This window comes from Pholcus phalangioides, unplaced genomic scaffold (genome assembly GCF_987345545.1).
Source record: "Pholcus phalangioides strain wild (caught in Gottingen) unplaced genomic scaffold, Ppha-v1.0 ptg000011l_1, whole genome shotgun sequence".
Lineage (NCBI taxonomy): Eukaryota > Metazoa > Arthropoda > Arachnida > Araneae > Pholcidae > Pholcus > Pholcus phalangioides.
The window spans coordinates 8,211,671-8,229,023 of record NW_028301604.1 but is presented as its reverse complement, the minus strand read 5'-3'; the positions used below and the strand labels follow the sequence as shown (position 1 = coordinate 8,229,023).

The 17,353-nt window shown below is 32.8% G+C and overlaps 1 protein-coding gene across 1 annotated transcript in view; it reads right to left on the bottom strand.

Annotated features, from left to right (window-relative positions):
• Positions 1 to 848: 848 nt before the first annotated feature.
• LOC149080013 (protein GDAP2 homolog) overlaps positions 849 to 17,353 on the bottom strand; it is a 35,482-nt gene continuing 18,977 nt past the window's right edge. The window contains exons 7-11 of the mRNA XM_089238942.1: positions 16,974 to 17,139; positions 12,503 to 12,656; positions 10,285 to 10,479; positions 6,220 to 6,363; positions 849 to 3,653 (exon numbers count right to left, since the gene is read on the bottom strand). Coding sequence (XP_089095068.1) covers positions 3,612 to 3,653; positions 6,220 to 6,363; positions 10,285 to 10,479; positions 12,503 to 12,656; positions 16,974 to 17,139 — 701 coding nt within the window. The 3' untranslated portion in view covers positions 849 to 3,611. The remainder of the gene's footprint in view (positions 3,654 to 6,219; positions 6,364 to 10,284; positions 10,480 to 12,502; positions 12,657 to 16,973; positions 17,140 to 17,353) is intronic.

Here is a 17,353-nt window from a genome sequence, read left to right as displayed (position 1 = left end):
CATCCAAATTTATTGCCAAAAGCCTGTATGTGAAGGGATTAATATGTTCTATCTCTACTTATTAAATCCTTATCTGCTTATGCAATCATTACTTTCACAATAGACCTACTTTGCTGCATAAAACATAACCTTTAAGACTTTAAAAATTGAAACTACAACTTAAAAAAAACAGTACATAGTACAGAGCTGTAAGGGAAAAACTGCAAAATTGACATTGAGCAAATGATTAAGCATATTGAGTGAAAAAATAAAATGAGAGACTTTGTAAAAAAAACTATGACTATATACCGATCAATATAATTTTAACTATTCTATAGTAGTAAATTGACCAGTTTATCACAATAACTAGAGCCCAGAAATTCAGGCAAAATGACACGAAAGCCTTTTGTTTCGCCTATTTTCAAACTTGTTTTTTCCCCCAGTCTTTAAAAAAAATCAAGTGATCCTCACATATTCGCAAGAGATCGCCATGATCTGTCCGAAGAATTTGTAAGTATTAGTAAACATCCAAATTTACTGTGCACATCCGAGTACAAATCCCAGTTCAGACGCTAGCTCCCTAACAACTTGACTGCTAGGTGGCATTTTGTTTATCTACGAATTTTGGAGATCATATTGTGTAGAATTATATTTAAATTCAAGTATATATTTTTAGCATTGAGAATTTCAGAATTGCTATTTTCAAAATCTTCAATTCTCAATATCAATTGTTATCAGAAAGTACCCCCTCCAAGACTCATCTGAAAAGCAAATAGGCTTAAGTGCATGAGGAAAAACATTTACCTTTACAAATCCATGTCAACAAATAATAGCTACTCGTCTCAAAAATAAAATAATGCTAAAAAAGGCATTTTTAGTAAAAATGTTTTAATTTTTTTCAACATTCTCAATTCAACAATTTTCTGTAATTCAACAATTTTTGCTGGCTCCATAACAATCATCAAATTGTGGTACAACTGTATATTTTTCATAATATACAGTGTAACTTGACTAATTCACAGTTAATTTGAGAGCTAACAAACTCTCCTTTAGAGAGTTTTCTATCTAATTTAAGGTAGGAATTACCCATTTAATTTTTTTGAACAATTCAGTACTGAAGGAAGGGGGAAAACTTTAGTCTCTCTGAGCAAACATGGGCAGTTCAGAAAAAATCTTATGAGCAATGTCAGATCCCCAAAAGCAGAATATTTTGCATTGTTCTGCAATGAACCCTTGGCTGACTGGAAATGTTCTGAAGTAAAAATTCCCAAACCCCATCGTCACAGCAGTGGTGGTCGGCTGAAATTGGTTTTCTGTGGTTCCCAACTTCGAGGCTCGAATGCAAGCCGATCTCCCAATTAAAAAGTCTCGCCGCAGACAGCAACAGCCCTATAATGGTACAATTATTCATTCATTACACTTCACTCAATGTGAGTTGAGAAAAAACTCAGTTAAAAAAATTAATTGCAGATGGCAGCACTACACATAACAAGCATTACATAGAAACAAACTTCACAGAAGGTTTGCTATACGTACACACACATTTCAACATGTACCAATTCGTTACAAGTTCTGTAGAGGAATATAGACGAGGTGCATGTCTGGTTTAGTAGTAGTAAAAATTCCCATAATAGTGTTTTCTACATTTTCTTTCAAATTCTTCCTAAACTGTTCTGCAGTGGCAGTGTTTGTTCTGCGCCATATGTTGCAGATTTTGGCATATTCTGCTTTGGGGGTCAGATAATACTTCAATTTGTTCATCAATGAACCTGTAAAGTTTAAAAATCCTTATGTACTTTTCGTATGCAATAGGTGCCTTTTTTTATATTTTAGCATCTGACTTGAAGAGACATGAAAAGTCCTGTCTACTCAGCAACATGCAAAGAAATGTAAGGGTAGTTCTGACAGAGAACCAAGGTTATATAATTGATTTTCAATTAAGTACATGCACGCATTCCTTTGGAAACACAAATTTTACGACATGCCATGGTGAAATGTTTGTCAGAATTTTATTGTTTCTTTCCGTTGTATTTATTGTTTAATGATTAACTTGAAACAAAATTAGATGTTGATCAGATACTGGAAAATTAAATGATCTAAATTTGTAAATAAAAGTTTTCTGGGCTGCATGAATTCAACAAGAGGGCTTAATGATTAATGTACTATTTCCAAAAAGATAATTACTTAAAAAACAATGATAATTTGAAAATTGTAAATGGTGACTGACCCATTTCAATACTTTTCAGCCAGAGTGCATTGAGATTGTGTGCCACCTGCGAGTGCAGACTATCCATTGCCCCCCAAGAGATGGATAATATGAAAAAAATGGGTTTGACCTATCAAATACGGGATGTATGGTCTCTCAAATTTAAAATAGATCTTGATGATTAGCCTCTCGAATGATTAACAAAGATTGAAAACCCAGTCCCATACAAGATGATCACAAACTGTTTTAGTAAATCAGGTTTTAAGCATACATAATTAATTCTTTAGTGATGCCAATTCCATAACAGTGAAATAATATAGGAGCCAACCTCATATGGATCGCATGTGAATGTTGATAAGTTGTAATTTGTAGTCATTTTAAGGATTTTAGATTGATGAATTGGATAATGACCTTTATGCAGTGACTTTGGATTTCGAATTAACCAAGTTCAACTGTATCTATTGCAAAAAAATGAACTATATTCACACTATTGTGGTATCAAAGAAAAATTTCACACATCAACACAGGGATAAAACAATATGGCAGTTTCCCCCCCCCCCTTCCTTCAACCAGCACTAATTCAAATGAATGCTTTCCCTCCAAAGAATGAAAGAGATATTAATCAATTTTTAAAAATATTTACTTCATAACTGACATCTAAAATAAAGCATGACACATAGAAATTTGCATATAGGCCTATACATAAAAACTATTAAATTTGTAAAATTTATTATTTTCAATAAGAAATTATTAAAAAAATGTATCAAAATATGTTTTCAATCAAGGCACATTCACAAGCTTTGCAAGATAACACACTTTAAGCTATTATACAATATAATTTTTTTTTTATACACACCAAGTTATGAAATTTACAAGAAAGAAAAAAATGTTCCTCAAAGATGTGTTTGCAAGTCTGTTAGGATACACGCATTTCCATCACCTTCAAGCAGAAAAAAAATTAGCTTTTGAAGTTTTAAATCAGATTTAAGGAAAAGGTATTCAATATTACTATTGAGAGAAGTTTGGATAACTTTATATTTTAAATAAAAAATATTGTATGAAAAATGTTATTTCAAATTTTATATCTCAAAGACTGACAAGTCAAATGGAAAATGAAAGCTGGAGCAAATACATCTAGAAAAGTATTCTGTTTGCATGTTGAATTGCTCAGTTACCCATCTTATTAAATACTGAATTCAGTTGATGTAATTTATGATTAGCAAATTCATTACCCTGCATAGAACATATTTATATCAGTGTATTTTTTGAATTGATTGCAGTAAAAACGAATGTTCAAGCCATTAATTTAGATGACCTAAATAGCAATTTGCTCAAAAAACAAATATTTACACCAGTTCATCATCTAAATAAAATGTGTATTGATTAGGCTTAGCCTCACACAAACAGTTATCCAATCTTTTATTGTTCAGGAAGCCAATGCTGGTTGACAGTATCTCACTCCATTGATCTGTTCAAAATGAAAATAAAATTACAGATTCTATTACTTAAATATAATTATGGTAATTTAATAATTTTTTTTCCTGAAAGTCTATCAAAACAAAATTTTCAATATACACCCATGTGCAAAATTAAGAGAATTTCCACATTGTGTCTATTTTCACAAAAAGTACTAAATTTACTAATAATGCCATCAAAGAAGCATGCAAATATTCAGTGTCGAATATGTAAGCGTACACATGCGTGTGGGCCGAGCTGTGACCACAGAGGGTATGATAAAGGCACGAGGCATTTTTCAAAATTTGTGTGCTCATACTCCGTGGCGACATTAGCTGTGTTTCTCGCAAGAGTTAGGTCAATTTTAAAAGCTGTCACGTAAAATGAGTAGCCACAAACGTACGGATGACGGAATGAGATGGAGAATCGTCAGTAGATTGGAGGCAAGGTAATCACAAGTGCAGATGGCTACAGAGCTTGATGTTATGCCCAGCATCGTCTGCAATTTCTGGAAACAGTTTCAGGACACTGGATCCATAGAGAAGATCTGGACAAGGTCACTGAAGAGCCATGAGGATCGTTATTTGGCACTTTCAAAGCGGTGCAACAGGATTGCTACAGCATCACCGCTCTCACGTGAGCTGCATGCTGCCACTGGAACTAGAGTTTCGGGCAACAGTAAACCGTGAAGGCTTCATGAGAGAGGACTTTATGCCAGAAGACCTGCTGTTGGCATTCTGCTAACTGCAGCACACAAGAGAGTGCATTTAGCATGGTGCAGACAACATTAGCCTTGGACCAGACTTCAGTGGAGCACCGTACTCTTCACAGACGAGTCAAGATTCAACCTGGACACTGATTCTCAACGTACACTCATCTGGAGAGAACCTGGTACCATTCCCCCCCATATCAGAGAAATGGATCACAATGGTGGTGTCATTGTCTGGGCAGGTATCATGTTGGATGGTCGAACTCCCCTCCATGTGTTTGGCAGAGAGTCAGTGACTGCTAGGAGGTATAGAGAGGAGGCTTAGAGCACTATGTTTGACTTTTCAGGGGCGCAATTGGCCCTCGGTTCCTGTTCATGGACGACAACGTTCATCCACATCGGGCTCACCTGGTCAACGATTATCTGGAAAGTGAGGATATTCGGCATATGGATTGGCCAGCCAGATCCCCTGACCTAAACCCTGTAGAACATGTCTGGAACGCTCTTGAGAGGGCAATTACATCTCGCCCAATCACCCTCCGAGAACCCTGAAAACTGCATTGCTGCAGGAGTAGGACCTTGCCACAGGGACTCAACTGCCTCGTGTCCAGTATGCTGTTGTACTGTGCATCCTGTCCGACTATGAGAGGGGACCATTACCCAGGGCCAGCACGCATATTAACGCCCCCCCCCCATAATGTTGAAGGAGAGGTTAAAGAGTAAAATTTGCACCAGACCCGCCTGCACCCCCTAGTTGCAGCCCTGACCGTATCCCATATTAGACTCATTCTTGGTTCAATCTCGCTACGTGGACTTTGTACATTCCTGCAATGATGAGCTTTACTGACAATCATGCGTGCGTACTATGACTTTTGTATGGTACATCTCTTTCTCTGTTATATAACTGTGTATTCATACCAAATTTCTTTAAAATCTGTCCACTAGTTTTTCAGAAATTCAAGATAATGTGCTAATTCTCTTAATTTTGCACACAAGTGTAAAAGTAACTGTGATCTTTTTAATTTTGTCCCACACACATTTCCATATTATTAAAAAATACTAGTATAATTTTTTAAAAAGTTTTTTTATTGGAAATATGTTGAATTATGATATCTTGCCAACCTTTGGCTGTAACTTGGCGACCGTGTATGTTATACCACCAAATCAGTTAGTTTTGCCACCAGTCGATGTTTGTACTTGCAGAGAGCAAGTTGTGTACGTGCATGATCGTTATACAATGTTTTTGTTTCACTTTATAACTAATTAAAGTTAATAATTAGGTATGTTGACCATTTTGTGCTTCAAACTCTGCTACACCTTGCATATGTGAATCGTAACGAAATAAAATCAAGGATAATTTTCAATGATTGAAATATCTAACATTTAATATTATATCAATTCAGTATACTAATTTTTAATCTACCAAATATTTAGTGGCCAAATATATCAGCCTTTCTTAAAATTCATTACAGTTATACTATATAAATAAAATTGGTACTTATAGTTATAATTAAAAATAACACTGAGAATAATTTTAAACAATTGAAATTGATCTTTTATTAAACAATTCATTTTTTAAACAAATATTTAAAAAAACTTTTTATAATGCTTTAATTTAATAAGTGGTACACTATTATGTTGGTACACACTAGTGTAGTCACTTTTAGTGGACGACCAGCCTAATGGCTAGGGCTCAGATTGTTATGCCCTAAAGATGAAACGTCATTGCTGATAAGTTAAAAAAAACCTGAATTTACCGATCAGCAATGACATTTTATCTTTAGGGACATAAAAATCTGAGTCCTATCAATGGCTATGAAAAAAAAAATTAAATTGGCTTCATCACATGAAAATATTTTCACATACTAACCTTATAATCATACTCTGTTATAAATGATGGAACATCAAGCTGATCAGGTGGTATTAGATAATACAGATACTCTATTCCACCTAAAAGTTGAACTTTTTTCCTTATTGATGAAGCAGTAAATGTTGTAAACCACCAACACATTAGCTGTAGAAAGTTGAAGAGACAAAAAAAAAGGAGATCAGAATAATGTCTGACATAATCATCAGTATCTTACATTAGAAAGTCCAATATATTTTGAGTAAATATTTCAAGAGTACATTTCAAAACTATAAAACAATACTTTGGACTACATCAATAATGTGATGGATAACATGAAAATAAGGGTGATGATAAACCAGTCACATATACAATACAAATGGAACATAAAAATACAGTTGAACTTGGTTAATTCAAACTCCAAAGTAACTGGGAAAAAGTTTGAATTATCCAAAATTTAAATTATCCGATTAATCTATTGTGGATTAGTAAAATGTCTACAAATTGCAACATAATCATCAACATTCACATATGATAATAATTACCATTTATCATCATTTTATCAGTTACGAAACTGTTTCCCAAATTTCAATAATTTATAACTACAATGTAATTGATCTTAGCTGCTACATTATTCCAATATTCTGGAATCAGCACCACTGCAGAATTTCTTGACCATGTTCAAATTCTGATTTACAAAGCTGTTTCCTAAATTTTGCTCATCTCTTTCTTATACTATTAAGAAAATATACTTTCATTAACGCATTACAATTTGTACTTTAAAAAGCTTCAGATTCTGAATGGTCACCTTGATCCATAGGTTGAACATCATAACTGGTATCAAGTGGTGTACATTCTTGATGCACTCTGGCTGAACAACGAACATTAAATATCAGAGAAAGAGTAGAAAAAACAGAATTTTCAAACTTTATTTGTTTTTGAAAATTTGTTATTCAATAACTTGATCGAGAAAGTCTGACTTCTTATAAAATTTTTTTCACACTAAAGTTGCTGATAAAAAAATCATGATTCCCCCTCCCAATTTTGAATTATGCAAAAAATTAAAAAAAATTGTGAATTAAATAAGAAATTTCAACATTAAATTCAGATAGAAAACTCAAGGGGAGTTCCTAAAAGTTTGAATTATCCAAGTTCTACTGTATTACAGAATGCAAGTACATAGTCAAACTCTGTTAATATGAGCAGTGATTTTTTTTTCCTTCAAAGATTTACAGAAGACTATTTCTAGTTGCCTCTCTCAACCTAAAATGTAAAGCTCAAAACTGATTATGCTATTAAGTATGAAGGCAAAAAATACTATAATTTTTTTTCCTGTAACACTGTTCAACAACAGAATTGTATATTGAACAAAAGTAGCCCATTCAGATTTGATGATGCTAAAAACAAAAATAACAGACAAAATTGATAATTAGCTCTATTTTTTATGTTAAAAGTGTCGATTGTGGCGAATTGTAATGCCGTAAATGTAACGGAAAGGAAAATCTGCTCACACCAGTAATAGAGCTAAGAGAAGAAAGGTGTTATATAGAAGCGCTTATAGGTACTGTTTGTTTCGCTGCTGTAAGTAAATACTTCATTTGTGAATATGAGTATATGATACTGAGATATTCAAATTCGAAAAACAGAGGGACGTTGGGAAAAGCAGCTCTAAATGCAGAAAAACCATTTTTCCCGCATTTAACACTGTTTTTTTCCCAAATGCCCTCCATTTTTCGAATTTGAATATCTCAAGGAATATTGCACTTGGAAACATGGATTTCTTTTTTTTTTTTTGGCATCAGGAGAGACAGGGCAACAACTTTGTAATTGGGTTTTGGGGCACACACACACACAAAAAAAAAAAAAAGACAAACTTTTTTTTCATTTCAATATTTATACAATCCCTTGAAACATGAATGACATATCCGAGTACTACATGTTATTTGGAAACTTCTAATTACAAATATACTTCTAGGATCAATGGTTAGCCAGTAAAATGTCATACCCCATTTGCTATATATGCACCCTGTGTACATATAAAATGTTAGTTTGTCATAGAAATTCCCAATAAATATGTGGAAGGTTTTAAGGTTTTTTAAAATTTCACCTTCTAATTATGAATGTGCATCATTAATTTAATTGTTCCACATCCATTTTAAATACTAGAGCTAATGATTTAGCAATTTAGTAATATTCTGTTCCCTTGTGGTCATAGAAATGTAAATAACCTCATTTGAATACATTTACAGAGACTTTGTTAAAATTTGTTTAACAGTATGATAAAGTCACAGCTTAATCCAATAACTTTTTTTGCCATTCTGATTTTAAGATGTTTATATGAATTTTTGTGAGAATATTTTTTCAATTTTATTTCATTTAAAAAAATTGTACATTAAATATTATCCTGAGTAAAAAAATTTAATCAGTTGTAAGGGAGACGGGAGCAGGTTGACATATAGCTTCTCTTTTCTACCATAGTGAGCACTGAGTTATTGCCACTGTCAAACCACCTTAGCGTATCGCATCATTCATTGTAGTTTCAGTATGATGGGAGTTGCCAGAGAGGAAGACCAGCAAGTTCTTGCCAGGCAAGTATTTTTTTCATTCTGTGAAGCCCATGAATATGTTTGAGACAGTTCCAACAATTGCGATGGGTAGAATGGTCAACACCGTTTTGCATCCAAGTGCTTCATGGAACTTTTGTGTAACAATGAGGCAGTCCTCTTGTGTAGTCACGTTGGAGGCAAATTGACATCCCAGCTGAGGGGCATGTTGGCATAGAGCATGTGTAATATACCAGCTTACCAATTTAGTATAGGTGCAGCAAAATTGTGCAAAAATTACAACCACCAGTTCAAGTGAGTTATCAACCTACTTTCTTGGTGGACATGAAGCTGTGCTTCTTTGTTTTTTGTAACTTTTCTTTTTTACATTTGTTTTCTTCAAAATATTGAGTGATTAAGATACTTTTTTTTGCAGTTTTGTATTGAAATAAAAGTTCAGTTGTTACTAACTTGCATTTATTCCTCAGATCCTATTAACCATCATGCTGTGCCAACTTACCCCAGAGATTGTGTCAACCTGCCCTACATCTGGGGTAAGTTGGCATAGTTTTTAAAAAGTTTTAAACAGATTTGACAAAATCTGTTTAAAAATTTAACTTTGTGTTATAAAGAAATTTTAATTTTTTTGTTCTGTCAGGTAGGACTATCAAAGTCTTGTGGATCATTTTGTTCTGATATTAGCGAATGAACTAGATTTCAATCATTAAATTGACAGCTCGAACCAATAAGAGAAACAATTAAAATTCTCAATTATTATTTAGCTGCTCAATTCCATGGCTTTATGGACTCATTAACATTTTTCTGCTATCAGAAGATTTCAGCATGGCTTGTCCAGCCATGTGGAAAATTACTTTAAAATAATTTAATTAGTTGTTAGACTCCTGTCGCATAAACCCTGAAATGGAACATGACAATTGCCTGTCAATCACTGGAAGTGAAAAAGGACAAATAAAGTCATCACATGTCCCATATGTATGTTGTTAAAGCCTAGGAAAAGGAATTAAAAAAAAAATTTGTGTTCATCCCTTTATTAGAAGTTGCCCAGAGTAATGTTTATAAGAAACATGTTCAATGCTAAGCAATTGTAATCCAACCTCAGTTTATTAAGAGAAAGAATAATTATTGAAGAAAAACATTTCTAAGAATATTGTTCATGTTATAGCAAAAGCTTTCTAATTTTGAATTCATTATATAAATGCATTTTTTATATCTTTAACATTAGCACTTTGATATAATCTTGTATAATATTAATAACTTGATATAAGCACTTGTAAATAATTTGTAATAGAAAGACTGTTTTTATACATTGTACTCATTATATCAGACTTTTACTGCACACCATAAATACTGCCGCCACTGAATATAACCATGACTTGGATTTCTAAGCACTTATAAATTTACATTTAAAAAGTTATTTGTATAATACTCCAATAGAGCACATAGTGAACAAGTTTAATGAAGCAGTTTCACTGAATTTTGCGTAACTGGATGAGTAAATAAACTTTTAAACCAAAGAAAGACTCACTCTACTCCAGAATGTTGGATGTACCACATAAAAAGCTCGAAGATTTTTCTTATATTTGTATTCTAAAATGCTGTATACTTCTTTGAAGAAAGACAAAGAAAGGTTATTTTCAGCTGATGTCATGGTGTGAAAATATACCACCACATAGTCTTTCTGGACAAGAGGGTCTAGTGTCAAAATCAGATACATCACTGCCTATAAAATAAAAAATACTAAATGTATAAATACATTCTCTGAATGCATTATGAAACCAATATCATTCACCTTTCTCAACTTATCATTTTAACACACACTACAATGATACTCAATATAATGATAAATCCCTCTACACACTTTTTTTAAAGTATTGTTTGTAAATGACTAAGGTGTAATGCAGGGCTAGACAAATCCCAGGCGCCAGGGCGACTTAAAAATTGGTATTGGTGCCTAATATTTTCTTTATGTAGTTATTAACCTCTGAGTACAAGCTGTTGGCGATAAATTTAAATTATCTGCATTAGATGTATAGGCGATAAATAGAAAAGCCTTGTTACACGTTGAAGAAAGGGAAAGAAAGACACCCGCCTCTATTCCCTAAAGATATTCCTTAACCACTCGACAGCCGCCTGGCAGTCGAGTGGTTAGGGAACTGGCTTCTCACTGTGCAGGTCTGGGTTCAAATCCTGGTTCAGGCATGGATGTTTACTAACACTAACAAATTCCCTAGGCGGATCATGTTATTTATAAAAAAAAGAAATAAGGGTGGAGAAGAACAGTACAGAAATATATTGGATAAGATAGTATTAGTACAGTGCCTTATTTTTTTGCCTTCACCTACAAATTTGTTTTGTAGTTTTTTCTTTACTTTCTTGTGTTCTCTTTCTCACTTCTATGTACAGTATATAATAGAAGGATTATATCTCTGAAAAAGATACATATTATAAGTGTGTGTGAACAGGAGGGGGAAATAAAACTGAGGAGAACCACCACCATCATTAATCTCATTGAGATATCGCAGTGGTGGTGGGAAAACACACAAACAACTTTTTTCATAGGGTTACAATAAACCTTCACTATCAGGAAAAAAAGGTTGAAGAAAGAGTCAGCTCGATTCATTCCACTGGCGTTTGGATGCAGTATTACATTCCTGATCGTAAAGTGGTTAAATTGTAAGCTGAGAGTAGCATAAAATGTTCGGAATTTATAGCAACATATCTGCCAACATGAAAAAGGGTCACTAAGTCTTGAAAAAAAATCAAAAGTAGCATTATTTTGGACTGTTTTCTTTGGGTAAAACGTTTTTGGAGCCTAAATTTTTATTCCCGATTTGTCCAGCCCTGGGGTAATGTTAAACTGCTGCCTCTCAATGTAACAATAACCCTCTACGACATTTTTTCTTGGTCAGCAGAATATCATTGTATCAAAATTTCACTGTATATATAACAAAAGCTTCATATAACTATGGCACTCGATTCCATCCAAAAATTTGTTATAGGGAAGTAATTTTCAGCATATAAAAAAATAAAACAAATACATAAAAAAAGATTAATGGAAGTATAAAATGAAAGTTCAATTTGCAAACATATATATCAGTAACTAAGGAACAATATAACATTCTAATGAATTGTTCTCATTATGCAATATTGCTGCAATGTTTCTAATGGACTAATTGAAGTTAGTTATTCGAAAAAATCTTACATGACCCTAGCTCCTCAAATGACAAAATGGGTTATTTATGTGACCTTAAGTCACATGATTAGAAGAAGCAAATTTGTTGATTTTTGCCAACATCTTACTAACATTGTTTTGGTATGGCAAGTTCAAAGGGACAGGAAAAACTTACAACAGACGTTCCTTTCATTATATCAAATTCTTTTATAAGCAAACTCGACAGTGTTATTGCAATTAAGAATGAATGGAGCACAATATATTCAATGACAGAAATCACTTCCATATGAAGCATGTTTCTTGCTTACAGTTTGATCTAACAAATTTCATTGCTCTGAATAAGAGGTTTCTGAGCTTATCAAGTCAGCCTTCACCCTTCTCAGAATGAAAACCCTGTGCTTTCAGACAACTTTGGTATTGCTCACTATGAAAAACCCTGCTGTGAATCAGTAATAAAAATGTAAAAGACTAAAAATGATAGATGTCTTGAGAAAATCTAATTAAACTTCACACTTTCACAACATCAGAATTAAGGAAAAGGAAAAAATGAATTTGAATAATTGAAACATACTTTATCAAGATCTACTTCACTGACTTTGAACCTCTGGCCAATAAACACTATTACTGGTCTCCCAAATTTGTCTTCACCACTGTGGTATAAACATCTTAAATTAGAAATTAACCGTAAATCTGTATTTCTTGCTTTTCGAAGAAGCCTTTCATACCTAAAATATGAACAAATGTAGTAAAAAATTAAAAATTAATTTTTTACATGATTTTCATAAATTGTACATGTGTGTGTATAAACAAGAGTATCCTAAAGAAATTAAAAATTTTATAGTCCATTCTAGAGTCAAGTAAAATATAAAGAATGACTAAAAAAACCAGGGAATAAGAGCCATAGTTCGATCCACATAAAATGAAAATCTAGAAAATCAAAAATTTAAATTACCAATATTGTAAATTTTCCTTCAGATCTAATAGGGTAAATACCTTTCAGCATAATAAAAAAAGGCACAAATTTTAAAAACTGATATTGTTTTGATTGAAGGCCATATAAAAATTTATTTTTGTATTTTCTTGACCATCGTTTTATAGTCCACTTTCCCAGTCAGGCCAGACAAGGCCCACGCGGGATCGTCTGGGATATTAGCCCTTTACCCATGTGGCTAGCTTGGGTAGCCTTGCCTGGTCTGATGGGGGGACTAAAGTGATGGTTGAGAGAATACAAAACTCAATCTTTACAGCCCCCCCCCCCCCGGCACTGACAATTTTTAATAATATATAGGAAAAATTTCATTATAAGAAAAATTATTTTATTCCTCAGACACTCTTTGTGGAACACCTTATATACACTATACAGCCATAAATCAGTGTTCACTTTGGAGTTCAGATTTTTTTCAAATTGCTGGAAAAATACTAAAAGAATTGCTTGGAAATTTTGAGCAAGAAAACACAATGTCTGAACTAACACTGGCAAGTGAAAATTCAGTCACAAGTGCATTAACCGTTTAAAGGCCAATGTTCCATAAACGGAATATAGTTTTTATTTGCAAAAATATCAGATAAAAATTCCTTTAAATGCTAATGGTTTTTTTTATTGCATATAGAGGAGATTTCAAAGTATTTTTTGAAATAAATTTGGAAATTTTAGGTTAATATAAACTTTTTGAAAAAAATTTGAAATTTGATATTTTTTGGCATTTTTTTCCCATTTTAATTAAAATTTATCAAAAATTGTAAATCAATTAGTTTCTTTGTACTGTCACACGCGAACAAGCTAGGTGCGTTCAAAAATGCATGTTCCATTTATGGAATATTGGCCTTTTAAGAGAGCGGAATTCTACGGGTATCTAATGTGCAGTACGCTGCTTTGATTGTCCTGTTCGAACCACTGGGTGTTGCCGTCATTCAACATGTGTATAGGGGTAAATTCTGGGTAATATGACAGAGGAGTGTGCTTTCTGGGGTGGATTGTTTATATTGAGTATTTATTCTTGCATTCTTAGAAATGCATGCTTTTGCAACCACAGACTAATCAAATCGAGAGCGCCAATACCAGATATTCTTGTATATTCAGCTGCATGTAACCATGTCAAAAGATGTCTCACATTAGAAGAAGCTGTAGGATATATTTGAAAGCTCTTTCAAATTCCCTGAATTAGAGGATGTACATATATATCAATTACCTACTAATGACATCATCATAGATGAAAAGGATATTGTTGAAAATGATTTAGCGACATTTCCAACTGATGTATATGGAATGGTAGATATATTTTGTGACAACGAGGATGCGGTGTTAGAAACTCCCAAAGCGTGTTCTTCAAAAGATGCAAGGCAGAAAACAGGACCCAAATGTAAGTGCAACACTCATGTGAAAATTTCAAGAAAAGGCAAGGTGATTTTGAGCAGTCCGAAAAAAAAAAGTGAATAGGGTAAAATAATTCTTTCAAGAACTCGATCAAAACCACAGCTGTGGATTCCATTGGATAAAGATTTGCCATATGACCATTATAACATGTTGGATAATTCATTCAGAGTTTCAAGAAGCGGATCGTAGTTCACATTTGGAATTCCGCAGGGAAGTGACAATGAATTCTTCTATGAACGAAGGAGAGGTTAACCATTCATCCAGGTTTATGTTGTCAACAGAAAAAAAAGATGCTAGGTCACCTGATAGACATTATACTGTGTCTGCAACGCAAGGATGGTGAGCGATTTGCCAAAATTACACCAGAGATGTGTGTCTTTTTGGCAAATCAAGTATAGCGCGTCAAATACACTGAATTTCGGAAAAGAACACATATTATTTGTTTATTTCCGCGTTACGGAAATAAACATGGCCGCTCGCGCGTACATTTTTTGATGAAGGTGAGAGCAACGGAGACAAATTAGTTAGAATTGGAAATTATTCATTCATTATTAATTTATCAAGTTGTTCATTATAATGAATAATAATTCTCTGAATTATGTTACTTAATTTAGTAACATGATTTAGAGACAGCATTATCGTTTAAAATGTTATCTGTACACATACTGATTGGAAAAAATTATTCATAGTGGTAAAGCGTTATAAATTATTATACTCGGTACAAAGATAAATCACTCTACAAAACGGTTAATTTTTTTTTTAATCTTGCATGGAAATGCCTTTATTCTAATCTTAAACTCATCTCAATATAACAATATCATTTAACTGGTAAATCTCTCTATCGCGATGTTTTCAAGACATTTTGAAATTCGCTCAATATTTTTGTTACACCTCGTTCAAAATCGACGTCAATATATATTTAAACGTCTCCAGATTTTCCGCTTCTTAATTCGTTTAATAACATTGATATTTTGTGATATCAATTAAGTATTGCTACTTTCTGTGCAGTACACAGAAGTGTAATGCAGTAAACACCATTACACACACACTATACTCTGCGCACTAAGTACACTATAAAAAATCAAAGTAAATTTTATTAATCAACAAATAAATTTTTTCTAATCCTTGAGTGCATTTTCTGATCGGAGTATAAAAAAGATGTCAACAACAGTGTAAATTTAATGGCACTTCATTTTCATGTGTGAAACAAGGAAACCAATTGTCTAATTAATGATGTAAATAAAAGGTTACTTGTTCTTGATTTTGACTTAATATCAAGACGGTAGATTAAATGTGTTAAAAACATGGTAATATATGATGATATTTTTGATAGTCGTTTTGCAAATTCATAACATCATTTAACTTCAATAGAAAATCATTTTTTAAACGTAATAATTTAGAAAATTTCCCTGCGCCAGTATCATGTGCGTGCATAGCCTATTTTTTTCTCAAATATTTGATGAAAATAAAAAGAATCCGGATGAATTAAAAAAAATGTAGCTTAGAAAATTAGGGACAACCAACGCGCACGAGTAAATAAAATAATAATAACGCACGTGCTGCAGCACTCGTTGATAGTAATGATTATTATCAGCAGCGGAAAAAATTATCCGATTGGTCCATCCCTTTCGGAACTAACGCAACTCTTGGACCAGGGAGTTTTTCGTAAAATAGATAACGACATACCACAGGTTGCTGAGAAAAATCAAGTTTTTGACAATGGTCGCTGAGATTTGCGTTATGAGGCTCGTTGAGAATTTGCGTTAAGGGTGTGACGTCACTAACGACCTCGTTGTATAATGACGTGAGCGTAATATACCCCCAGGACCTCGAATTCCCAATTTCAAAACATAGTTCAGCCTTTAAACGGTTAAGGGGACCAACAAATTAAATTTAAAAAGTTGTTTTGATCAACCCTTTGTCATAAAAAGCTGGAAATGATTTCTAACTTTTACAAAATATTTTACTTACTCTGTGCAACATTTATATGCATTTTTCAAACAGCATACATATTCACAAAAACAAACATTTTTTTTAAAATTTAATTTTCCTTGTGTTTTTTACTTACGTACATTTTTCAAACAAATTTTATTGGAACTTACAAAAAACTTGTAAGTAAAAAAAAAAGAAAATATAATGCTGCATTTTAAAATGAAAAAAAATTGAATATTCAGTAAGACATGAGCATTTGAAGGAAATAATTTTTATGTATGCATTTTTTGTGAAAAATATCAATTTTAATTTTTTTTAAAATTTTATTGGCAATTATACAGAGCAACTTGTATAGAAATTCCAGATGGATGCATAGTAAAAATAAAGAGAGGTTTCGACAATATAGGAAGCAGTAATTTAAGTTACTTCTGAGAAAGTAGTTAGGATAAGAGATTTTTCACAAATTTCCATTAAAGTTGGAATGGTTCCAAATTGACCTGAAGTGAGAAAAAACTACAATAAACACTAACTATAATTGCAACTAACCATGATATTCTTCATAAATTACAATTAATTTTTCAATATCTATGGGTAGGTGTAACTAAGTTTTTTCTTATAAGTTTTTAATATTATTTTCCCTATTTCATATTTTTCTTTAACAACACTGTAGACAAAACATAGCATTTCTAATAAACCTGAATCTCATACTATCATAAAAGAAATATTATGAGGTTACCTATTATGCCTTTGTGCTTCAACAGTCAGAAGATCTGGAGATAGAGTATGTTTTTGAGAAGACGAACGTTGACGATCTATATCTCCCTGCATTTTGGCAAATGCACTTTTTCCCACACAAACAGATGATTGCAGCTCTGCAGCAAGATCCACACTTTGTTCCATCTCTGAAAAATGAATTTAAGCTTACACATTTTCACTGGGAAAAAAATATGTCAATAATAGTATTTTTTTTCACCCCTTTTCCACCAAAAATGTGCTTACTTGAAATTAATAGCTGGCCAGATTTGTCCAGCTCTGGTTGGTTAATTTGACTTGTGCAATAAAGAAAAAAATTCAGTTACCCTAAATATTTTCAGAAGTTTATATTGTTCAATATTA